Source organism: Chaetodon auriga, chromosome 21 (assembly GCF_051107435.1).
Source record: "Chaetodon auriga isolate fChaAug3 chromosome 21, fChaAug3.hap1, whole genome shotgun sequence".
Taxonomy (NCBI): Eukaryota; Metazoa; Chordata; class Actinopteri; order Chaetodontiformes; family Chaetodontidae; genus Chaetodon; species Chaetodon auriga.
The window spans coordinates 12,913,151-12,938,460 of record NC_135094.1 but is presented as its reverse complement, the minus strand read 5'-3'; the positions used below and the strand labels follow the sequence as shown (position 1 = coordinate 12,938,460).

The window sequence follows — 25,310 nt, the reverse complement described above, 5'->3', positions numbered from 1 at the left end:
CTGTAATATTGGTCAACTTCGTTCCCGCACGACTCTGTTGTTCAATACAAAAGAAATTACTAATACACAGACGATTCACAGAGAATGAGATAACTAAACCCTTACTAAGCTGTCTTAATACTTACAACTGGTGCTTTTACTTCGGAAATCCCACACCGTAAGTGTTGACGTTTTTGCCAGGATCTTTATGCGGATGCAGGAGTGAAATAATTGACAATAAACACATATCGTATGCCTCCAACAAAGTAAAGGCGGCTTATGTAGCGGTTAAAGGTGTCATATTATCAATGATACAGTTGTATCGGGAAGGCGTCGTTTGAAGCTTTGCAGTCGCTGACAGCTGTTTCGAGTCGGTGAAATGGAGCATATCCGAACGCCAAAGGTAGCGTTAGCTAACATTTCAAGCTAATCACAAATGGATGGGGTACAGTCAGCAGCTCGGCCTGTTTCGATGGGATTTGTGTAATGCTTGAGTGTGGTAGCTTTTGCCAGTTATTAATGTTTAGATTTATCGTTTGTGTGCCACTCTCATAGCATGATGACTAGCAGGTGTCGCCAGCAAGCTTGAAGTGTCAGACGTGACGAGCATCAATGAGCTGTTTGTTTCTCCCGTGCAGCAGTAGATCGCTGGGCTCACTTTCTGTAATGCTAACGTTACTACCTGGCGTACACGCCTTTTTATTGATTGACTTAACATCACTCTAGTGTTGTTTCTGAAAGTGGGAAGATGTTCACACCCAGAGTGACCACTGTAGGACCGAAAGTCTTTCTCATGTACTGTGTAGTCCCGCTGTTTCATCACCTGGACAGTAAACGTACAGCCAAAACAACACATCAAATAGTGGAATGCTTTTGATTGGCCAAGATAATCACCTGACCTCGAAATTACTTACTGGAGAACAAACTGAAGGCGGAAACCCCCCAAAATGTAAGAACTGCCCATTGCTGCAGTACAGGAAAACACACAGAGTGGCCTGTGGGGTCTATGGGTTGTGGATTTTGTGATTGATTGATTGATCAAATTACATTTTGTCCCATAAATGTGTTGGCTTATGTATTAAAAGGGCTGCAGTTAATGCACGCGGGCAGCACCCTCATAGTCACTGTTTTATTTCAAACCCAGTGAGCTGGAGGACAAAGGGAACACACCCAAAAACTGTCACTGTCCAAATACTTGTGGAGAGCTCGGGTGGCTTTCCCTTCACCCAAACCATGCAGACTTATTCTGCATAAGCCTCTGCAGCTCACAAGACAGGGACGTGCTTTAGGCCTGCAGCCACTCTGTTTGAGTGTGTGTATTTGTGAGGCTGTTCATGTTGAAAGGTGAGCTTTCTTCATCATGTCGAAACAGTGTGACCTATTTTCCCAGCGTCTAGGATAATTGTACGGTACATTACCTCCGGAATAAAGATATGCTGGGACCAGGTGTGTGTGATTGCAGGCAAACTCATGGGGTGTGGTCGCACTGTTTCAGGTGCTCGTGGTTGTTTGCTTGAATGAAACGGCATGCAATGCAATGCACTGAAGCACTTGAAGCATAGCCTAGATTACAGAAATCTAAACTTTCATGTAATGAGCATTCTTATGAGACTAACTCACACACACACACTGCTGACTTTCAGTATGTGCTAAGAAGCCTATCTGTGACCAAGCTGTGTCCTGCTGGTTGCTGGCTGCAGACAATCATTTCATCATATCTGAGAACGACAGGAAAACGGAAGCCGAGGAGAGGATGTCTGAGTCAACAAGAGAACCGCTGGTGTGATGAATCATGGATTTGGACATTTAGCAGTGACAGCAGCAGGCAGTCCAAATCCAACAGTCCGATAGCTTCTTGGCCACAGTGTAGTTACACTCAGCAGACTTTTTTGTTTGTTTGTTTTTTTTGCATTAGGAGAACTCTAAAATGAGATTTGAAGCGAATGCAGCACTCAAGGGTGTACATTTATTTTGTGGGTCATGGTTACAGCTGACAAAGTCTATTAGCAGTGTTTTCACAAACTGTCGTAGAATATATGCTTGTCATGCTAGGAAAGATCTTGTTAAGGCCTGCAATGTGTTTTTAGTGATACTAAGAAAAGTGTAGTAGACAGTATGCATACATTAATGCACATTAATCCTGGACTGCAGGTTGACTGTCAAGCCTGATTTCACAGAGTTATGAATGGACGTTCTGACCATCAGTGGTTTTTAAAACCTGTTGTTGGTAATCGCCAGTGGACCACGACCTTCTTCCTGTGTGAAAATGTGTGACTTGAGTAAATGTTCTACTGTGAGCATCCACAGTATGGGTGTGTATGTGCATGGAAGAGTTGTCAGAGTTGCAAGAAGACTGTGAGACGACACCTCAGCAGTATATTAACGACCCAGACTCCAAACGCTGTGTAAAAAGTAAATCATTTGTTTACCGGCAGCAGTTTCACAAAGTCTTCCTCAGCCTTTCCAGGATGTTTCCCTTTCATACCCAATCATGATACTATCACCTGTTACCAATGAAGCTGTTTACCTGTGGAATGTTCCAAACAGGTGTTTTTGGAGCATTCCACTACTTTCCCAGTTTGTTTTTGCTCCTCATTTGAAATGTGTTGCTGGCATCAAATTCAGAAAAACATATATTTACAAAGATCAATGAACACAGTGAGGTAAAACGTTAAATGTATCGTCTTTGTGCTGTTTTCAGTTGCGTGTGTCAGTGGAGTAGAGTGCATTTAGAGTAACAGGAACAACAACAACAGAAGAAACAGTGACGTTTAACTTGAGGTGCTAACAATCGGTTAAACTAAAAATGTTCAGTCAGTACCATACTGAGCAATTCCTCCCATATCCTGAAATCATTTGAATCATTATAATTGAACTGGCAGCTGGAAATTAGGCCCAGGTGGTCCGGATTAGGCGGAGTGCTAGCTGGAGCCTGGTGTCGCTCCTGTTAGCAAGATCATATCTTTCCTCTTTTCAGTGTATCCTCTATACTTCACACCCAGCTAAAGAAATCAACTCAACTCCCACCTGCTACCTAACTACTGATTAATGTTGTTATCTCTTTGTGTGTGTGTGTGTTTGCAGGTGGAGCAGGTGCGACTGCTGGACCGCTTCAGCAACAAATCCACAAATGGCACACTGTACCTCACAGCTACACATCTCATCTTTGTGGAGAGCAGCTCTAACAACTCAACATCTGCCGGACAGGAGATTTGGGTAAGTGGTTTCGGTGGTGACTGCATCCTGCCAGCGTCACAGGTGTCATTCACAGCACTTTGCTTATGGATGCAACCACAATAATTGCACCGTTGGTGTTTCTTTGATGAAAAAGTGGCTTTTATGCACTTCTACACTGGATGTACGTAGGCAGTGTGACGTTGCCAGCAGCTTCTTCCAAAATTATTGCTGCCTCTGTCATAAACTTGCATCTTTTTTTGGAATTTGCACCCGGTTGATCTTTTTTAGAGCTGCTGATCCACGCTTTGAAACAAACGTTTGAACTGCAGGTGGTGGTTGTAAATGATTGTTCTACAGAAAATGTAATCCCGGTGTTGCTTCTCAGCAGTCGCACAAAGGAGACATCAGCTCGACCACTGCAAGGAAGTCTGCAACATAATGGAGTGTGTGCATGTGCTGGGCAGAAGGAGTGAGTGTGCAAGCTTGTGTGTGGTAAGAGGAAGTAGGGCAGAGGTTGAAAAGCCTCATTATACAGTAGCAAGGTCTCGAGTAAGACTTCAGTGCGTGCACGTGAAGTGTGTGTTTTTCTGCCTCCACCTGAAAGAGGATTACTGTTATAGCACTGAGAACTGGGTTGTTGATGTCCGGCAGCAACAGTCTGAAGGGCATCGTGATTTGCTGATTGTTGCCTTTTTTAATGTTGCAGTGGCAATGTTGGGGTGTGAGAGATATATGGGTGAAATGGAGGAACTGCTGTTGTAATGAGCCCAGAGCAGTCATCCTAATTCTTTGTGCAAGAGTTTTAGTCTCATGTGATGCAATTTCAACACTGAGTTTTTTTATAATATGGGAAAACAGTGTTGTCAATATTGTGAAAAATAGGAGTCCAGGATTTAGATGGCCACAGTGACTGGTCTTTATGGACATGTTAGCGTGGTTTAAAATGCTTTGTGCAGCAGATCCTTGGCCAGGACATCCTCCCCACCATCCTTCCTGCTTTATGTACTGAGAAAGTGGAACATTGACTTTTCCTCTTTGTTTTTGTGCTTATCGTGGTGTAGCCTGCAGCAGGACTGTCCACTGCTTTGTTGTGCATTCAGTTCTGTTTGTGTGTTGATGCCTGTGTGCAGTGTGCTGCATGCGTCTGCATCTGTGAAGGCAATTTAGAATCAGTTTGTTGGTCAGAGAGAGAGTTTGTTAGACTGTTTGTGCCTCATAAAATATTAAACAGCAATGGAATTACTGTCTGTCTCAACAGCTGGTCGTTTCTGTGTGTGTGTGCGTCACTTTCCTGACAGGGTGTTTCTCTGGTCATTGCCAATGCTAATGTATGTGCATCTTTATGATTTCCAATGGCTAGAATCCCTGTGGGATTCAAACTGCCCTCATTGAATATGGTGATGTGCTGCATTTGTCCTTCTTGCCCTCTGTACGTCCTACTAAACAGTTTATGATTACTTTGTCATGTGGACTTTCCTCAGTTCAAAATACATTTTCATGAAATCCTCACTTACCTTTCAGAAATACTGAATCTTATTTATTCTTTGTTCTTACTCAGTACAGATCTCTATTGGGAGTTTCAAATGCTGCAGTAGGCATACAGCCTTCCTCTAGTCTGAACAAAGACTCTGTTCACAAGGATTAGAAACAGATTCTCTTCATTAGTCAGATGAAAGTGTCCTGGAGGTGATTTGGTGCCAGCATACCAGAATATATCATTGTGACATTATAAATAGTTAACAGTGACTTCTGACTCTGGCTTTATGTGTGTTTTTTTCTTTCAGCATAATGAAGCCTATGTAAATGAAAATGAACCAAACCTGATCTTAAACTCTCCTTCTCTTCTCTCCTCCCCTGCAGATCTTGCATCACCACATAGCGTCTGTGGAGAAGCTCTCCCTGACCACCACAGGCTGTCCTCTGGTCATCCAGTGTCGCAACTTCAGGGTGGTTCATTTTGTGGTCCAGAGAGAAAGAGATTGCCACGATGTTTACAGCTCGCTGCTGCGTCTTCTCCGGCCTGGTGGGTTTCAGTTTGTGTTGTGTTCTTACACACGCAGTGCTTTCATATTACTGTGTTTTGTTGAGCTTTTTCTCTCATTTCTCCCTCCTGTGTGCAGTATCCTATGAGGAGCTCTATGCATTCTCCTACAACCCCAAACAGAACGACCAGCAGAGAGAGGAAGGGTGGCAGCTCATCGACCTGGGGGCAGAGTTCGAGCGGATGGGCGTCCCCTGCGACCAGTGGCAGCTCACCGACGTCAACAGAGACTACAAGGTAGACAGCTGTGTCTTTTAAGCGTCCTCCGTCTGAAGTGGCAAACTGAGAACACTGTTGGAGGGTATTCCTCAAGAGGAGGCTCTTATGGAATAATACATCTTTTTGTAAAAGTCTAACATCCTCTGAAATCAAGACAAACACATGAACACCATAGATTACGTCAAGGGCTTTGGTAAGTGGAAGGATATATTGTCCATGCACTGGAAGCAATGAAATCAATGTTAAAGAGTAAAATCAGAAAAGAGAAGATGATCGACAGCGAGCACTCTGCACAGTTAAAGCAGGATTAGCTGAGTTTGTTGAACCTCGGCGTTGTCTCATGTGCCGTAAACACAACCTGCGACAAAGCACAAAGAAAAGGAGTGGTAGTTTGTTGATGTTGCATGATTACTCTGCAGCAAAGCCATGCATACGGTATGCTTGTTTTGTTTGACACTTAGTATTACTTTACATTACATAACATTGTCCAGACTTGTCTGATCAAGTGTGACGCAAGGGGTCTCTGTGTTGTAATGAGCTGGTTCCACTGAGGGTGTGGTGGTACTTTAGGAAATTAGTTAAGACGGTGTATTGGATAAAACCAGTTGGTCCACCACACATTAAAACATTAAGCACATGAAAGAGGTCAATGGAGCTCCATGGTTATCTCCAGTGTTTAAAATCTGCATGTGTGTATGTGATGTGCGTGTGTTTTGTGTTTGTTTTTCCAGGTGTGTGAGACATATCCACGAGACCTGTATGTTCCCATCACAGCCAGCAAGCCCATCATTGTGGGGAGTTCCAAGTTCAGAAGCAAAGGACGCTTTCCTGTACTTACATACTTCTACCAAGAGAAGAAGGTACAGTAATAAACTGTAATTATAAGTTTGGTTTGATTTTTTTTTTTTTTTTTGTGTATTGTTTAAAGAGAAAGCGTGAAAGAAAGAGAGTATACATTTTCAAGATAAATTTCTCTTTGATCACTTCATTTGAAAGTGGAGGGCGCATTTTAACTGTACATTCGTTTTGTGAAGACAGACTAAAAGTCTGCAGCCTGTTTAGTGCTTAGTTTGTGCTTGACGTTACACTAACAGCACAAAATTGTTTAAAGGGACAAACAACATGTGAATAATTTAAATGCATTTTAAAGTCTTAAAAAAAAAGTCAAGCTTAACTGTTTTCCACAAGGTGGTGCTAGAGGAAAGGACACAGGATGAATGTGATGTGCCTTCATGTGTACAGGTGGAAATTTTGACCTCTAAGTGGTGATAGATGAAAGCTTAGAGGATCACCAAAATTGTTAGCAATAACTGTCTTGTCCTGTGAAATTTCAGGGAAATCTTGAGAGAGAGTAGATATCTTTTTCTGAAATGTCGGAGGTACTGATGAACAGACATTGCTATCATCAGACTTTAAGAAACAAAAATCAAATAAAATGCATTTTGCAGCACTGTAGGCACATGCAAAGTGTATAATAATGGATTACATTTGTTTAGCACTTTATCATGACACTCAAAGCGCTTGAGTGAAGAGGGGAAACTCACCACAGCTGCCACCACCAGTGTGTAGCACAGCAGCCATTTTTGTGCCACACATCAGCTTGAGGCAGAGAGGAAGGGAAACAGTGACACAGAGGGACGATTAGGTGGCCAGATGGAGACAGCCAGGACACCCCCTACTCTTTGCAATAAGTGCCATGGGATTTCTAATGGCCACAGTGAGCCAGGACCTCAGTTTAATGTTTCATGCAATGAGCGCCACCTACTACAGCACAGAGTCCCCAACAGTGTGCTATGGACCAGAGGGAAGACGACCAACACCACTTCTGGAAGCAACTTAGTTTTTCCTTGAGGTCTCCCATCCAAAGGACTAGCTGAGCCCACTCCTCAGCATGATGTGTGGGCTCACACTAATCTAATTTGGACTTGGAATGATAGGAATTCTCTACGCTGGTGATTACACACACACCCATGCATGTATTCTTTTAGATTCTTGATTTTCCAGTCGAACAACTGGAGTGAAGAACACAAACCCTGTGCAGGACTTTCACTCGTGTGTCGACTTGGAAAAATCTGCCTCTCAACAGTGATTTGACAAAATGATCTGTCTGCACTCGGCATCCAGTCAATGTGCTTTTGGCACGCACTGCACTTACAGCACATACTCTGCTGAGTCATTATCAATTATCTGTTCAGGACTGGAAGGCTGATACACTGATACTTGTTTTTTCTGTTCGTAATTGTAACGGAAAGTAAAATGTTAGATTATAGGTGAGACATAGAGGAAGGTAATGCAAGGTGTCAGATGTTCTTGTTTTAGTTGATAAGTCAGTATTTTGTATTTTTATGACTCAGCATCGATGCTAGCTGTGGCTAAGAGGATCAGAATCATCAGCAACGTCTTTTTCCATGCGTTCTGATCATTGTACTCCGTTCACCCTGACAGGCGGCGGTGTGTCGATGCAGTCAGCCTCTCTCTGGGTTCAGCGCGCGATGCTTAGAAGACGAGAGCATGCTGCAGGCCATCAGCAAGGCCAATCACAACTGTCGATTCGTCTATGTCATGGATACCAGGCCGAAGGTAACGGCGCAGAATGTGCTGTATGTGTAAATGGGTTCAGCGCTACTGAAACACAGTTTGAGAACAGAGCTTGCAGAAGATTTGCAGTCATTTGATTTTCAGTTTTTTCTGTCCCGCAGTTGAATGCGTTAGCTAATCGAGCGGCAGGTAAAGGCTATGAGAACGAGGACAACTACTCCAACATCCGCTTCCAGTTTGTCGGCATTGAAAACATCCACGTAATGAGGACCAGCCTGCAGAAACTGTTAGAAGGTTAAAAACATGTTGCTACATACAAACGACTCATCGCAATGTATTCAGCAAACTGTTCCTCTGAAATGACTCTCTGTCTTTGTGTGTGTGTCTCAGTGATTGGGACTCGGTCTCTTTCTATGAGTGACTACCTGGTTGGCCTGGAGAGCAGTGGCTGGCTGCGGCATATCAAAGCTGTTGTAGATGCAGCTATCTTTCTCACCAAGGTAAAAAAAAAAAAAAAAGTACCTTTCCTGCTCCTTGATTTTTGTTTCTTCTTGAAATCTTAACTGTGCGCCTTGAACCCAAACCTCAGTGCCCATCATTTGCCCAGCTCCTCTCATCCATCGTAGACTGTCAAGCACTGCTTCCATTCTTTCAATCCTCTGCTGTCTGCCTTCACTCTTGACCCCAGGCGGTGACAGTTGAAGGAGCCAGTGTGCTGGTTCATTGTTCAGACGGCTGGGACAGAACAGCCCAGGTCTGCTCCCTGGGGGCGCTGCTCATGGAGCCTTACTACCGCACCATCAAGGGCTTCATGGTACCAACCACGAACACTCACAGATAGTTAAAAGAAGGACTTAAGAGCTGATAAGAATATTAACCCACTCCTCTGTTGAATGTTTGTCTTCCAGGTGCTGATAGAGAAAGACTGGATCTCCTTTGGCCACAAGTTTGCTGACAGGTGAGGTTTCAACTGGATCAGTTAAGCCTCGACAGTGTTAGATGTATATTTAATGACTTTAATGCTGTTCTTTAATGGGCAGGATGTGACTCTTACTTGAACTGTGTACACTTAGGTGTGACCAGCTTGACGGGGATCCAAAGGAGGTGTCTCCTATCTTCACTCAGTTCCTGGAGTGTGTCTGGCAGCTGACGGAGCAGTTCCCACAGGTGTGAAGTGTGTGAGCTGTGTGAGGAGTGTGTCGTATGTACACGAGCTTATATGTCGTCAATGCAGCTGGATATGTTGTACAGCTTTTATTGAATGATGACCCTCTCCTCAGGCGTTTGAGTTCAGCGAGTGGTTCCTGCTGCAGATTCATGAGCACGTCCATTCCTGTCAGTATGGAAACTTCCTTGGCAACAATCAGAGACAGAGAGAGGATTTGCAGTGAGTCCAATGCACCCGCCCACACACACACATGCACATGTTTTTGTAGAGGAGTTGTGTTTTCAAAGTCATGAGTGAGTTTAATTCATTGTTGGCTGTCTGCTTTGAAGAGACACTCCTCACTGTGTAAACAAACATAGATGGACATTCCCTATATGTCACAGGGTACTGCCTCTTACATAAATCAAGGCTTAATCCTAATGTCCACACTCACTGAAGCACAGACTTTGAGGAGCGTTCCTGGCAGGGGTGGGTGGTATACCAGTTTCATCACTGTCACCTGTGTCACATTCTGCCACAATATGGATTTTGCAATACTGTCATTACTGTTGACAGGTGAAAGTTCATGTATTCAAAATAATGCACTTCACTGTGGCTGCGACAGCATGCAGGTAGAGGAGAGCACACATACTCATAGAACTGGAGTTACATCCAGTAATTAATGTGTCCGTTGCTATAAGGCTGACACCAATAACATGAAGATGTGGAGGGTAACATTATGAGCAAAGCACGCCAATTTCTCTGTTGTTGGCTGCAAGAACCAACAGAAATAGTCTTCATCTACCATCCGAGGAAGTGAAGACCCAGTGGATTAACTTGATGGAAGTATCCTCAACAACTGAAAAGTTGCTGTACTAGAGACTGCTGGATGTTAAGCCTCATTTGATGCCAGTTAAATAACCCGAGTAGCAGGTTGGATGTGCTTTTTCTGTCGTTTCACTTGGCCGGAGATAAGATTATCTCCACACTTCATACCGCAACACAAGCTCAGCTGGTTTCGTTGTTATTGGAAAGCCCCCTCTGCTGCCACGTCAGTCTGTGCGTCTGTTGCTGCTGATACTATCTGTACTCAACAGATACTTTATGGTCTTCTTTTGATTAGTCAATTGACTTTGGAATGTTTTATGCTTTTCTCCAACTCCAGACTCAGAGAGCGGACTCACTCGCTTTGGGCTTTTCTGATGAGCGAAAAACAGAACTACATGAATCCGTTCTACAGCCCTGCCTACGCCGAGGCGCACCCCGTGCTGGCGCCTTCCACTCTGCCCTACAATTTCAAGTCAGCGCAGCCTTCCTCACCTCCCTGCTGTCACGAAATATATAATGGTGCCATGTATTCATTCTGTCCATCCATCTTATCTGTGCCTTTGTGTCACTTGTGTTTCCAAGGTTCTGGAGGAACATGTATCACCAGTTCGATCGGTCCATGCACCCACGTCAGTCTATCCTCAAGACCATCCTGACTCTGAGGGAGAACAGCTGCAAGGCAGAGAGCTCACTGCAAGCACTGGAGAGCGTGAGTTGACGCGCACTGATTCTCTCTATGGAGCCAAGTCAGGACACTGAATTCAGTCTTTCCTCACTGATTTAAATGAGGTGGACAAAATAATTGAAACAGTCCCATTCAGTTTCAGTGGATGCACATAAAATCTAACCCGCTGTGCGGTCTCAGAACACACATATTAATCTTAAAACCTTTTTCACATTTAAACAGTTAATATTAACCTCAAATAAGCCATTTCACATTTCGTCTTGTTCCTCGCTCTCCATACAGCGGCTCCACCAGCTTGGCGTGACCCCTATCGCGACCTCTGACCCCCCTGCACCTCCTCCCACCAGAGATCAGCGGTCCAACTCCAACGTCCTGCCGCCGCGTCCAGACTCCCTCATTCTGGGGGCGCCTATCAACCACAAAGAAGTGCAGCGACAGGAGGAGGAGGACGAGCAGGAGGAGGTGGGCGAGGAGGCCACAGAGAGCACCGACACGGAGCGGACAGTAGAGGGCAGCAGCGGCACCGAGAGCAGGAAGCAGAGCTACGGAGAACTGGAAGGGACATACAACAGCGAGCTGGCCAAAGAAGAGCCAGCTGTTGTCAGTCTGGAGTTTGGAGTGGCACGCATGACCTGCTGAGACCAAACAGGGGGATTATGGGATACCGAGGGACAGGCGTGACTGAGCGAGAGGGCGTACTGAAAGAGTGTGCGTGTGAAGGGGAAGCTGTCGTTCTGTGTGCGATAACGTGCTTACGCAATGGTCCTGAATGGGCCGAGTGGATGAAGTTGTGTGTCTGTATAGTCTAAATCTCAGTGGAAAGCCTCATTAATATGTCATATACTGCACCTATAGGAAAAAAGCTTGTTTTTTTTTTATGAATGTTGAAAAGCACTATAAAGAATTAATGAATCGAATAAGAGAATAAATTCATCCAAAAAAATTGTGAGTCTTCCAGTTTGTTTGGTTTTCACTCACTCCATTTTCAAAACCAATGGCTGTGATCTAAATATTTCTCAACATGAAAACTAAAAGAAAATCCCGTTTTCTGGCACCAGAACTATTTCATCTCATCCAAAGGCTTGAATCCAGCCTAATCTGAATGTTGTTTGTGACCTGAGCTGATTTTGCTCAGTGGGACTGATCGTTAAAGATAATCTCGCACTGGAAATTAAGTTTGGCTGCGCTGCAAACTGTATCTGACTAAATGCACTTTTGTTTTTTAAATAAACACTGCTCATCCCACTTCTTTAACTATTACTGTGACGATGGGAAACGTGATGTTCAGACCTTGAAAAGGTTCAGCTGTCAACTGTCTCCCTCATTGATCATGTAATCCTATTTTACATCTCATATTGATCACATAATCTGCTTTACTGACCCGCATTGATCCCAAATCCTATTGGTTATGTCTGTCTGCCATGTCAGTGACTTCTTGTTTATGACTGCTGACCCTGATCTGGGGTCAGTGTCACAGATACACTGGGGTCATACAAGTCTCAAGACACTGGACCTGTTTGTCGTCTCAAATGCAAGACATGACAGCTGCACATTTTTAAAGGCAATTTTATTAAAGTTGACCATTAATTTTGCAAAATTTCCCCTTAATTGTTCAGGGTTTGTCTTAAATTCTCTATTATGCGTCTGGAACATCACCAAAAATCCAACACAGCAATTATGTCAGACTGTGTTGATGGACAAAACCAAAGAGAACTTCATTGTAACTACTAATACTGGACGTTGACATACTTGGAATTTTAAATCTTCATTAACTGTCTTTGTAGAAAACAGTTATGGCTTTGGGCTACACCCTTCTTTTAAATGGGTTACTGTAGGCTTTCTGCCACGGGGATGTGGCATGTGAATTTAGGCCAGAAGTCAACATCTATTTTTGAGCCAGACCGTGTGTTTTGGCTCAGATTTTATGTGTTGAAACCGTAATAACTCTGTGTTATAGCTCCAGACTGACGTTGTAACGTTGCTTCTTATTAGAGCTCAGAAAAGATTTGATCTTCATTGCATTGGAGTGACTATACAAGCAAACATCAAACTCAATCAGATTGCAGCAAAGAAACAACATGTAGAACCAGCGCATACCGAGTGGATGTGTGATGCGCGTGTCTCTGCAGATTCATGATAATTTACATAGATTTTCTTTGTGCAGTACTTTGCATGGCACTCAAAGCATAACTTCACAACTCCAGGCACTGTTCATCCTGCTGTATGCCTTTAAATACTTTATGGAATTTGTGCTTGCAGCATTGGCAGTGAACTGCTCCCTCCTTAAACACCACTCTTTTCACGGTGCTCACATGCTGTAAGAATAAATGGAGTTTTGTGCGCAGACACACACATTCACACAGCAATCAGACAAAATGACCACTGGCGTCAGACAAACCAGTGTCTATGAGCAGCGACAGCAACTGGGAATAAAGATAGACTGGCAGTGTCAGCTTCCTCCAAAGCTCAAAATTCATTACATTAAAAGAAGAAAGAGCACAGTACATGGTGCATTAAATCCCCACACATTTTTCATTCATCTTTTACCTCTCTTATTCTCTCATAACGAGGTTTGTCCAACTTCTTATCTTTTTTTAAATCAGCTTCTTTTTAAGTTTTTTTTTTTTTTTTTTTTAAATTGGGAATAGCTGGATGAATGCCATGTGCTTAAGAGGCTCAAACAAACAAGTCACAAGCAAGTTAAAGTGTTGAGTTTATTTAACAGATTTGCTTTTGTGGTTGCAGCTTTAAGGACACGCTCTGTTTTTGGAACGTGGTAAGTCAGGTTCAAGGTGGGTGAGACATTCTGGAGAAAGCTTGTTGATGCTGCCACCCCCCCCTTCTTCACATTGCGATTCCATGTTGGCATGCCATATTTACCTCCCCCTCTCCCTCCATCCATTGCCCCTCCCCTTCCTATTGTCGGGCGCACGAGCACGAATGCCACCTGTTGCTGATTTGGCTGGAATAGTGTTTTGTTTGTTTGTTTGTTTCCTTTTTGCAGAGCCGGGTCCGTGTACAAAAAACAATTTTTTTTCTATCACACACACAGTCGACAGCCAGCAGACCATGAGGAGATATAAGATCAACAGAATGACTCACCCTACCTTTAATGTTCCTCTAACACTATGTCACTACTGTCTTTCCGTAGCCTACTTGTGCATATTACCTCCCATGAAAGATTGAGAGGTCTCTTCCAGAGACAAGCTGCCGAGGGCTCTTACAGGGCTCTGAATCATTCAGATGAGTACTGCACGCCATGCCGGGAGGACAAGGAGGGAATGCTGTACTCACACTCAACATAAACACATCCTGTACTCGTGCAAAATGTCTGTACACACACAGAAAGCCCACATGAATATGCATAGTGTATACATGCACATACACTATGTATAGATGGTGCACGTGCCGGTTGTGTGTGTCTGTCATCAGACTACAATCTCCACATGCTTTCATCATCCCTCATTTAGAGTGCATCATTGACATACATTAATCATTAGCATGAAGTTGTTTTTGCGTATCAGACTGACAGGATGCTGTAGAGGTGCATTGTTTTGGACCAGGCATTATGCAGACTTGTGTATATATATTTAAATTGTTATTTTTTATGCTCTTATTTTAGTAGATGTGTCATATTTTAGTAGATGTGTCATGCACCAATTTCACCAGAAAAAATTCCTCGTATGTGTAAAAGCATTCTTGGCAATAAAGCTTTTTCTGATTCTGATTCTGATTCTGATGCACACAGAACAGTATGTCAATAGCATTTTTGATTAGAAAGTGGCAAGTGCACTTCTCTGTTTACTCTTGTAATTCATTAATGTCTTCCTCTGTCTTTGTTTTTTTGTTTTTTTCATTACTTTTTAAAATATAGCCCTTGCATATTGCTGTGTAATTGCTGTGTGACATTCACATGGAGTAAGGATAGAGCTTTTTCGTGGGAGAAATGTATAACATTAATGATGGCTCTGTTTCATTTATGCATCCTAGTGAGCCAGTAATGAGCAAGCATACACACACCTGTACAGAGGATAAATATAGCAGGACTGGACAGCTAGTCTGCTTATCATTACCTTATTTTGTTTATGCAGTATGGTTTTATTAGATGGGGTGAGGGCTCTTTAGCTTATAGGTAAAAGGTTACAGATACTCACGGTGACATTGTTTGCAGTCTGTGGAATGTAAAAGTGTTTGTGGAGTCTGTGCTTAGACAGCTTAATAATAGTAACACTCCCTGTTGATTACTAAAGTAACAAAAGAGTGCAGGGGGTAATCCTGGGGGATTTAATACTTTACACACACAAACATGAACATGTGCGTTCACACACACACAGACACACATTCACACACACTATAGCTCTGTTTAATCCGGAGTTGGAAGACCCTAAAACAACATGACCAACAGGACCCCAAGTGATGATAATCATGCAGATAATGTGAGTTGTGTGTGTGTGTGTGTGTGTGTGTGTGTGTGTGTGTGTGTGTGTGAGTGTGTGTGTGTGTGTAATGTACTCATGTACAATGGTGTTAGAACAGGCTGTGCAATATAACTGCCCAACCATGGACAAGCGGCCACACCTGTGTCTTGTTTGCATTATACATCTTCTTTAGACCTACCGTATGTGTACTGCTGTATTGTGCTGATGCGTCAACACACATTATACTGCTGTCACATTGCACTCACACTAAAATATGCATGTCTGTTAATCTATTTATTGCTCACATCCTTGACAAGAGCCATACATTTACAAACCTATACACACATCTGATCTTGATGTAAGAGGTGACTGCTGCAGCAGTTAAGGTTGGAACTTCAGGCATATTACACTTCTGGTTAAACCTCAACTAGTTTGCCATGAGCAAACTTTACTGTAGGCTACTGATTACAATGTGTGATTCAGTGTTGTTTGGCCCATTTCTCATGATGGTCAGATAATTACAGTTGAATGATAAGGACATGATGTGGAGACAGTGAAATATATAGAGTAGGCTTCACAGGATGAGCAGCGACTGTTTACCAGCTGTGGTGAAGCTGAATAGATGATGTATTTGCTTTACCTAGAAATGATTTGCATCTCTGGAGAACTTTCCCTAGCACTTTTATTTTAATAGCAAAGACTGACAAATAAACACAAACAGGCAGGTTACAGGTGGTTTCAATTTTAAGGCAGCTAAGTTCCAGTGTTCACTCTGTCACCATATCAGGAAGGTCTCTGCAGTCATGATATCAAATAGCATATTCATCCATCCGTCTATGCATCCCCTCTGCCTTACACACACAGACAGCCATGTGCTTTTAAAATACCATCAATATTTGCATCCTGGGGCTTCTCACTGGCAGAGCATGGAGAGTTTAAAAGCACAGTCATTGGCTACATTCAGGCACAGTGCAAAGGATACACATACTCTGCATGCATGCACACTCAAAGAAGCCATATTATTAGAAAACACAGCAAATGAGAAAGAGAAGCAGAGAGAGAAAATGCCCTCTAACTGTCCCACTTAGCGCTGAGCTTCACTCAGGGGGCTGAAATGGGAACCCTATTTAGACAGATGGGCGGATGAAGAGAGGGTGTGTGTGTGTGTGTGTGTGTGTGTGTGTGTGTGTGTGTGTGTGTGTGTGTGTGTGTGTGTAAAGATAATAGGGTGTGTGCCTCTTCTGTTGCTTCTGTGCATGTGTGAATCTTCTCTTTCACAGTAAAGAGAGAACTAATCATAAGGCTCTGAAGAAAGCACATGTTGTGTTTTGCTAACAGCTGACTAAGTCTAGCCACAAATATTCATAAAAGCCTGCGGGGCCACCGTTCTTACAGCTTCATTTTGTCATAGTTTAGCCAAATAGGTCAGTCAAAATATATTACCTCAAAACATAAAGTTGATGCCGAAGCATGCTGTAAATACATATTAGCCACTAAACCCTGTTGCTCTCCTGCCAAATCCAACCTGGTTCAGCACTGTTGTGCAGGCTGGTACAGGCTGCTACATTTATAATAATGACCTGGATTACAGAATATACAAATATTGCATTCCAGTGGTAATGATTTAAGCAGCATAACATTGTGGATTTCCACCCTAAGAACTCAAAATCCTTTGTCTCATCATGTGATAACCGAGCCCACTCATCAGTCTCTGCTCATAGGCAGCCATCTGCTGCTCAGAGTCAGCTTCAAGTCCATCCGATAGCCAGCTGACCTGCTAGGATGTCTGTAGGGCATTCTGCTTGAGTATCTGATGTACCTGAAAACCTGCACACTGGATGACTGACTGACTGACTGACTGGCAAGCAGACAGGCTGGATGACTGACTTGTGGGCTGAGCATGCAGATTATTTCTCTTATTGGGGGAGAGCATGAGGAAGATATGCTTCAGTGCTTCACTCTGGGGAAGCCCTCAAAACGTGTTTGTGTGGGTGTGAGCATGTCTGTGGATCGGTGGGTGTGTGTGTGTGTTGCCTTAGGCGGATGAATGCAGACATTGTTTGATAGCACTGGGCTGGAAGAGGAGAGCCTGTGCCCACAGCAAGTGAGGAGGAGGAGAAGGAGGAGGAGGAAGAGGAGAGAGAAAAGGAGCAGGGGAGGGGAGGAAGGAGGGGAGAGGAGGTTTGTAAGTGGGTCGGGGTATCAGGGAGATTCATGGGGGGTTGGGAGGATAGAATAGGCAGTAAAAAGAGCACCCACAGTGGATCCCGCTCAGCACGAAAGGGGAACTCCGGGTGAATCCACTGCAGGCGGGGGTGACATACTTTGGAAAACATACCTCCAAAATAGTGACTGGTATTTGCTACAACACCTCAATGAATGCAATTTATCTTTGCGCATTTATAGAACTGTTATATCAGCGCACTGCATGACTTTGCACCATTTTACATAAGAGAATCAGAATAAGACAATAATAACAACAAGGAGACTAGTTAGGTCTGTACATAATGTGTTCCTCTAAATACCAGTGGAAACTCTGTTGGTTGCTCGGGTAAGTGCTAACAGTATAGCTAATCTAAAACAAAAGATGCACTGTTGATTACATGAGTGGTTACACACACACACACACACACACACACACACACACACACACACACACACTTAGGATGATAGGATGACAGTTGGATGTGTTGTCATAGCTCTCAGACACCTGGTCCTGTGCGTCCATATGGAAGAGGGCTTGAGGCCATATGGTCTATATGTCTGGCCCAAACCTGTCTTGGAGACATGTCTGAGCTGAGTGTGTGCATGCATGTGCAACAGCAATGAAATATTTTTTCTAAATCCATATCCCGGCTTAAGCCCACTCATACTGCTGATCAGCAGGTCTTGTATTTGAGTCCTCTCATGCAGGCTTCTGACATGCTCATTTTTGTTCACTCTGAGCTTCTACAGGATCACGCACACACACTGCCATACACACAGGGGTGGGTGAATTAAGTAATTTGTAAAGTCAAGCTACCATTTGTGTGAAGCTTTGATATGACTTACCTCACAGGATTATACAGTAAGACACATTTATTAAAAAAAATTAAAAATATTCAGATCTAAAACTTGTGCCATTAAGTAGTCATTCACTTGTTACATCTCTGCCACCTTCATCACCCCTGTTCCACAAACATATAAACAGCAGCAAATCCAAACAAATACGCAAGCAGTCTGTGTAATTATCCATTCCACTCTGTCTCATGACTCACTGAGAAAGCTCACATAAACGTATTAAACTCTCTAATCCGTCATAATTCATCAGTTGGTGTGCATCTCCACCTTTGTGTCAAGCACAAGGACACATGTAGACAACAAACATGCATACAGGGATGCAGGTGGTGTCTTTAGGGCTTCTAAATTGATGAACAATCAAAAGAAAAGAGCAAACAGTGCATTGGTGACAGGGAAGACAGAGGAAGAGAGGAGGAGGAGGATGGGGGAGGGAGTGGAGGACAGACACTGGCGCCCCGCCAACGTTGACGAAAGCTGCTTAGCCCACCCAGTTGCCATGGATACAGTAAGGAGCAGCTCCCAGCATGTGTGTGTGTGTGTGTGTGCCACTGAGAGAGAGAAAGAGAGGGAGGGGAGGGAGGCTGAGAGAGAAAACCAGCAGGCAGGCGTTAGAGCAAGTCAGAGTGGGAGTGAAAGAGCACCAGACAGCAGGGTGTACTGAGAGAGAGAGAGAGAGGGGGTGAGTGTATGTGTGGCCAGAGAGAGAGAGGACAGAAAGGCAGCTAGAGAGCTCGAGAGAGACGATAGAGTGGGAGCGATAGAGTGCTAGATAATGGAGGTACAGTCAGAGTGTGTGGAGCCTCCTGTGGCCCCTCAGTGTGACCCCCAGCCCACAGGGAAGATCAACAAAGCTGCCTTCAAACTCTTCGGGAAGAGGCGCACCGCCTCTGGAATGGCCAGCTTCTTCTCCTTCAGGAACAAAGGGGCTACAAACAGCAGGAACAACGGGAATTCTGACAATGGGAATTCTTTGAACGGAAGCAGCTCAGTGGCGTCGGTGGAACTCGTTAGGAGCAAAACCCACGATGGACTAACGGGCTCGAACAACGATGCTGATGGACAGAGAGGGGAGGGGCTTGCTGGCCTGGAGGCAGGACCGGTGAGGTCTCTCAGTAAATCGCTGAGTTTCTTCTCTCTGCTCCGACGTGGGAGCTTCAGGTCGAGTGAAAATGGAGGGGCGGGGCTTGTCAGAAGAGGGAGGGGCCTCAAAGGCTTTTTTAGCAGCATGCGATGGAGACGCAAGGAAAAAACAAACGAAGGAGAGGGGGAAGAGGTGGATGGGAAGAGGGACAAGGATGGGGATATTGCAGACCCTGAAAAGGTAAAGGATATTACGCTCACCCTCGAACCGCCTCCGCATCATCACCAAGAGGATTGTGGGAATGCAGAGACAGAACCTAACCTAGAAACTCCTACTACTAGTGCTACCATGACACCCCCTCACTGTGTTGCCATGCCGGGGCCATCTGGTCAGCCAGACTCCCCCTTTCCTTACACACCAACTGACTCGCCACTGCGCCCTCCCATCCAAAAAGCCAAAGCATCAATTTCCAGCCTCACCCCCTCCCTCGCTACGCCCCCTTTGGATCGCTGCAGCACGGGTGACCCACCCTCAGAGCCTTCGGTGGACCGCCTTTGCTCTCTCCTCTTCACTGACGTCACGTCCCTCAAGAGCTTTGATTCACTGACAGGCTGTGGTGACATTATTGCTGACGCAGATGAGGACGGGCCAGCGGGTAATGGGGGAAGTGGCACCAGCAGCAGCAGCAGTGGGGGAGGAGGGGGGAGCGTGGGAGTGGGTACTGGCAGAGCTGGTGGTATCACCAGTGCCATGTCTCGTGGCTCCCCATCCAAAACCCCTCTACCTTCCCAGCTGACCCAGCCCATGTTCTCTGTTTCCCAAAGCTCAGTGCCTTCCTCCCTCCCAGCCCGGGCCCGTGCACCACCTCCACCGCAGCAGCACCCAGCCGGTAGTGGTGTGGTGGCCTACATGGGCGGAGGGGAAGAAATGGCGAGTCCAGAGGGAGTTGATGATGCAGACATGCAGGGGCTCTGGCACATGCTGCCCTCCACAGGTGACAACTCCCCTGCTTTGCCTCGATCACACCAACCTTCCTCTTCTACCCCCACTTCCACTTATCCCCCTCGTGCCACCTCCAATCTTGCCAGCAGCCACCTGCCCTCAGCCCCAAGGAGTGTAGACCGAAAGGCACCCCAGGTGAAGACACTGGGGCTCAGTAAGATTCCAATAGTTGGTGGAGCAGGAAGCCGGGCAGCTAAACCCCCCCTCCCTCACACACATGGCCGTCATCCCACATCACCGGGTGAAAAAGAGCCACTGAGTGATGAGGGCTACTGGGACACACCCTCAGCAACACCCACAGCAACACCTGATGAGAGTGGGCTGCAGCGCAACCAAAAGATGGCCCTATCACGTGACAGTTGCTCCGGAGACCACCTGTACGACCTCTACAACGACCCTGAAGAGGAAGGAGAGGAAGAAGACGACAGGAGACATGAAGATCTGAACAGTACTCCCTCTCCATCAACTGAATACAAACTGAGCCCCACCTCCCAAACAACTCCTCCATCCTCCTCCTCCTCCTCTTCCTTCAAGTCAATGAAAGGCAGCACCAGCCTTCCTCGGGAATCCAAGATCCCAGTAAGCAGCAGACAAACGCCACCTCCCCACTCTGCAAGCCAGTCAGCCCTCTCTTCTGTCCTAGAGGCCGAAGCCCCTCCACCAAAGACCAATGCGCCTCCCCCAGCTCGCACCAGAATCCCTGTATCCAAGGTGCCCGTTCGTCGTTCTGGAAACAAACCTGGCAGCACAACCAGGGGAACTGCCCACAAGAAGTAGTTCCTGTCAAATGGGTGGTTCTCTCCCACTAACCTACGAGTTTGAGTGTTCATCACTTCAGTGCTGTTTATGCAGAGCCAAAATTTTTCCCAGACCAAGAAAAATGTTGAGCTGTAGAGTTAACAGCCTGTAAATTCCTCTCAAATCTTAACAGCTCTCATTCCTTAAGTGTTTTGGCTTACGAGGGCCTAGAATAGAAGAAGTGGTTTTGTTCACTTGAAAGAGTCACGAGGACACTCCAAAAAGCTGGGTTAACACTTCACAGCTCTCACTGGAACTTTAGAGGTCGACTCTTGACAATCCATGGACTTGCAATAGACACATATGCCTTGTAACTTTCCTGGAAAAGCTCCCGACCTGCTGACAGTTTGACAGCTCATGATTGCACACTGACTGCAAAAAAAAAAAAAAAAAAGAGAGAAAGATAAAAAAAAACAGCAGAGCACCTTTTTATCTACATTTTTCTTATGGAATTCCACATGGCATAACATGATTTGCTCATAAGGACCTAATCTAATCAAAATCTTTTTTGAGTTTGCCATCTTGTCTAATCTGTAACAAATTACCTCCTAATCTTTTGATCTTAGAGCCAAAGTTTAAAGAAAAAAAAAAAAACCCAGTCTTCATTTCACAGCCTCTAATAGTCAAATTCAACAAAACAGACAGCCTGGACCCATGGACTTTTTCGTTTTTCCGCCTGTTGTATGTGTTTTTTGCTTTTTGAAGATGGTCTTCTTCTGACCGCACACTGATTATTAAACTGTATCTGCAAATATTCAAAGGAACACTGAGGTCTGAACTAGTTTTATTACTTACCTACTTTGCAGCTACAAATGTGGCAGAGCTATGCTGCAGAAGGCCTCACAACATCTTACGTTTTGTGGAGGGCGAGGCCTCCTTCTGTTTTGACTTTTTCTTTTTATTGTGGATGGATTTCAAGTTTGGCTTCAGCCTGTTGCATTTGGATCTCACTCACACCCCAATGCATCGCCCGAAGTACATCCATAGGATGGCAATCTCTGGGATTTACAACTGTTGAATTACCAATGGAAATGTACAAAACTATCGCAATACTCGGCCTGGAGGGATCCCTTTGCACTGATGCTTCAATACACACACAACACATACAAAACCATACATGCACACCAACGTTTTCTCTCCCTCTCTGCATGCAGTGCCACACATACAAGGCGCAAAGGTCAGGGAATATCATCTAATACTGAATGATCTTAGTTACACACACACTGTTCAACCTTTGGCACTGTCTTTGTAGCTACACTGGATGACTTTCTTCTCTAAGGACACATGCACAAGCAACCAATTTTTTTCTAGTTAGTACTTTCTTCTTTACTGGATTTCATACTGTTTTTATAGGCTCCTCCTTCCTAAGTCATATGGCACAGATCTGAAACTGTGATTGCACCAGCTTCTTAGTACTCTGCTTTCTGTTCTTTCTGTTCTTCTCTACTAACATACTGTTTGGGCTGATATGTGTGTGATATGTATGTTTGATGGGGAGGCATACCTGCTGTCAGCCAGTTTTAGAGAGCCAGAATATGCCTGCAAGTGTTTTTTTAAATAGGCTACGATGCCCCAAAAATGACAAGGAAATTCTGTCAGATAAAGACTTCTGAGTCACATAATGACCTGAATAACAGGCTGAGATACAAAGAAAACGGTTGGGACTAATGCAAAATCAGTTCAGAGTCCTTCACTCTTCAACTCCTGGCTTTTGTACTAATAAACATTGTATGACTTCATAAAAGGAACCACCGCAGCTGTGTGTATCTGAATGTAGCTTGACATCACTGTAGATCATTGGTCAGCATATATTTTCCTCTGCTGGTGTGTTTTCCTCTTTGTCCCTCTTCTGTGGGGGCGAGACAAATGGTGGAGTTTACTGTTGTCTAAGCCCCATGCACTGAAAAATGAAGACAAACTACTGCACAGTGTTGCAGCCTTGCAAAGCACCACTTGTTTTAAGAATGAGGGGGTGTAATGCAGTCTTAAAAGGCCTTTGTCAGTGATTCAGTGAGGCAAGTTACAGGGAGCAGAGTGTTCCCTACCCGTCAGTTACAGAGGGGGGTTTTCACAGGAAAAGACATTCGAGATGATGCAAGGTTCTCTCTAATCCTAACCACAAGGGTACCAATGACACCTGAGGGTCATTCTAGTTCATGATAGCTTTCCCATCTCATTTAGAATGTGATGTGTGTTGATTGATCCACAACACTGCTCCAGGTTCAGATATCTTTTCAGCCTCCTCATGGCGTAGTGTAGGACATGCCGTGGAGTAACCTGATCCGAGGTCTGCAGTGAGTGCGTTTCTCACCTGATAAAAAGGGCAGGCTAAAGGTCATTTGGGGACCAGAGGATGATCCCCCTCCATGTTTTCTCTGCTTACACTCTGCTCTTTGCTCCTTTGATTTACTGTGTTTGAGTGACTCCCTTCCTTGGAGTGCTGATTGAAAAAAGAGTAATTAGATTAATTTTAGGATGAGTGAGATGGGCAACAATCTAAACCTTCAAGGTATAAAAAAAATATTATTTTCTTAAACAGCAGTGATGATGCTTGTGGACTGTAGACCAAAACAGTTGCCTGAAGAGTCCAAAAATAATCATTTTACTCTATGAATGGGAAACCACGCTGTCACCAATCAAATGATAACAATGATAAGATCAAGAGAGCGTAGGGTACTTTGAAGTGGACAAGGAGCAATCATTATGCATCATATTTTTTGTTTAAGTATGGTGTCCTCCTTGGTTGATGTCACACCTGCCACAATTATCTCTCCACTTCTTCCCAGTATGACATAGTGAAGTTAAGTTAAACCTCTGGGTACCTCAATTCGTTGCACTGGCATTTCCATAGTCATGATGTCAACCACAGAGGCCACCATGTTGCCACCTGACTCAGTTTGTTGTACTGTGTTTTCTTTCCAGACTGATACTCCTCTCTTTTCTTCTTTCACTTCTCCAAATCTGGGCTTTTATGTGATCATTCGCTGCGATGAAAAGCACATTATGTTTTCCTTCTTTTTGTTACCGTCTGTCTGTTCACAGTGTGAAGTCTTTCCACGTTTCATATTTAATGAATAAAACTGTGTTTGCGCTGATAGATGAGCTCCTGACTTCTTTGTCATCACATTTACATGAGAATCCATACACTTTAATGTCAGAGGCTTTGTGTACTTGTAGAATTAGAGCCAATCTAGATAGAGCTCTTCTCTCCTTAACTCCCCTCCTCCATCTTTCCTCCCCCACATCCTGGTGGATTAAATCCCTAAGGAGTAGGTTGGGTGGGAGAAAGGGTGAGAAACAGAGATGCTTTTGTTTATGTGCAGCATGTGGCATTTTTGTTGTGGCGTCGCACTTGGAGAGAGGTCTGCTTGGCTTGGGAGTTATAGGTTATCAATATATTGTATTGACTGCTCAGATGAAAGCCTGGTGAATGTGCCATTGTCTGCAGTTGGTGTCTGGTGGGAAAAGACAAGTAGAGACACAGCCAGACATCCAAAATGATGACAAAGGCCGGCAGCAGATGCACAGCTGATGCGTGTGGAACCTGTGTGTGTCCTGAATATAGATGAAAGGGAGCGCCCCATTGTTTCGAGGAAGACACATGTTGCTAGAGAAAGCCTATATGTTGTTGTGGCGTGGGTGCGCATGCATGTGCAGTGGGAGGAGGATTTGGTGCAGTGCGAATCCCCTTTGTAATGGTGCAGCAAACCCCCCTCCCTCTCTATCCGGCTCGCTCTCTGTTTCTGCACGCTGAGGTTTATGTAAAAGCCTTACGTAAGACCATAACACTCACTTGTACCAGCCCACCAGATCAAAGCGAGTGATGCTGACAGTGAGAATGGTCCGTGCTGGTGCGCGCGCAAGCGTCTGTCGGCTGATCTCATCATTAATCTGCTGCTGCTTGGCTGCTGGATGTGGACACTCCTCCTCATTGTGAGCCAAGGTTGTGGCTCTGTGTGCGTGTTTGTTTTGGTGCATAAATCTGGTATAAGTGCATGGATTCAGTTTGTGTTGAACAACAACGTTCTCATACAAAACACTAAAGGGGGGGGGGGGGGGGGGGGGGGGTGCATGAAGAAGAAGCAGGAGAATAAGATTTATTGTGAATGTGAGAATGTGAGGGAGGGTTTGTCTGGCTTCAGTGCTCTGAAATGGAGCTTTTAGCGAGCCTGTGTAACTTTTGATGACCAGCAGCCACAAGTGGCAATAATGGGATAATGGAATGCTAAAACATAGTGTAATCAGAGTCATTACATCAGCAAATTGATTCAGTGATGTCAGTAACAGCAATATTGGTGTAATGTTTGCTAACATTAGCTAACATTAGCCACCATCTA

At 44.6% G+C, this 25,310-nt stretch overlaps 2 protein-coding genes across 2 annotated transcripts; both read left to right on the top strand.

The window, feature by feature from the left end:
* The first annotated feature begins 151 nt into the window (after positions 1-151).
* mtmr6 (myotubularin related protein 6) lies at positions 152-11,550 on the top strand. Its single transcript, XM_076761789.1, has 15 exons — positions 152-382; positions 3,064-3,195; positions 5,017-5,179; positions 5,277-5,434; positions 6,148-6,276; positions 7,862-7,996; positions 8,116-8,248; positions 8,345-8,454; positions 8,643-8,768; positions 8,863-8,912; positions 9,028-9,121; positions 9,235-9,341; positions 10,267-10,401; positions 10,512-10,638; positions 10,897-11,550. The coding sequence occupies exons 1-15, from the start codon at positions 359-361 to the stop codon at positions 11,251-11,253; spliced, it is 1,980 nt and encodes a 659-aa protein (XP_076617904.1). The 5' UTR covers positions 152-358; the 3' UTR covers positions 11,254-11,550.
* A 7,168-nt stretch (positions 11,551-18,718) lies between these two features.
* On the top strand, positions 18,719-24,068 carry amer2 (APC membrane recruitment protein 2). The gene has a single exon (XM_076761371.1). It carries the CDS (start codon positions 18,865-18,867, stop codon positions 20,950-20,952), a length of 2,088 nt encoding a protein of 695 aa, XP_076617486.1. The 5' UTR covers positions 18,719-18,864; the 3' UTR covers positions 20,953-24,068.
* Positions 24,069-25,310: the final 1,242 nt, after the last annotated feature.

Coding starts and splice junctions, on each gene's coding strand:
- mtmr6 (XM_076761789.1), top strand. CDS start 359: ATGGAGCATATCCGAACGCCAAAG. Junction 5,435..6,147: donor ACGTCAACAGAGACTACAAG/GTAGACAGCTGT, acceptor TTGTTTTTCCAG/GTGTGTGAGACATATCCACG. Junction 8,249..8,344: donor CCTGCAGAAACTGTTAGAAG/GTTAAAAACATG, acceptor TGTGTGTCTCAG/TGATTGGGACTCGGTCTCTT.
- amer2 (XM_076761371.1), top strand. CDS start 18,865: ATGGAGGTACAGTCAGAGTGTGTGGAGCCTCCTGTGGCCCCTCAGTGT.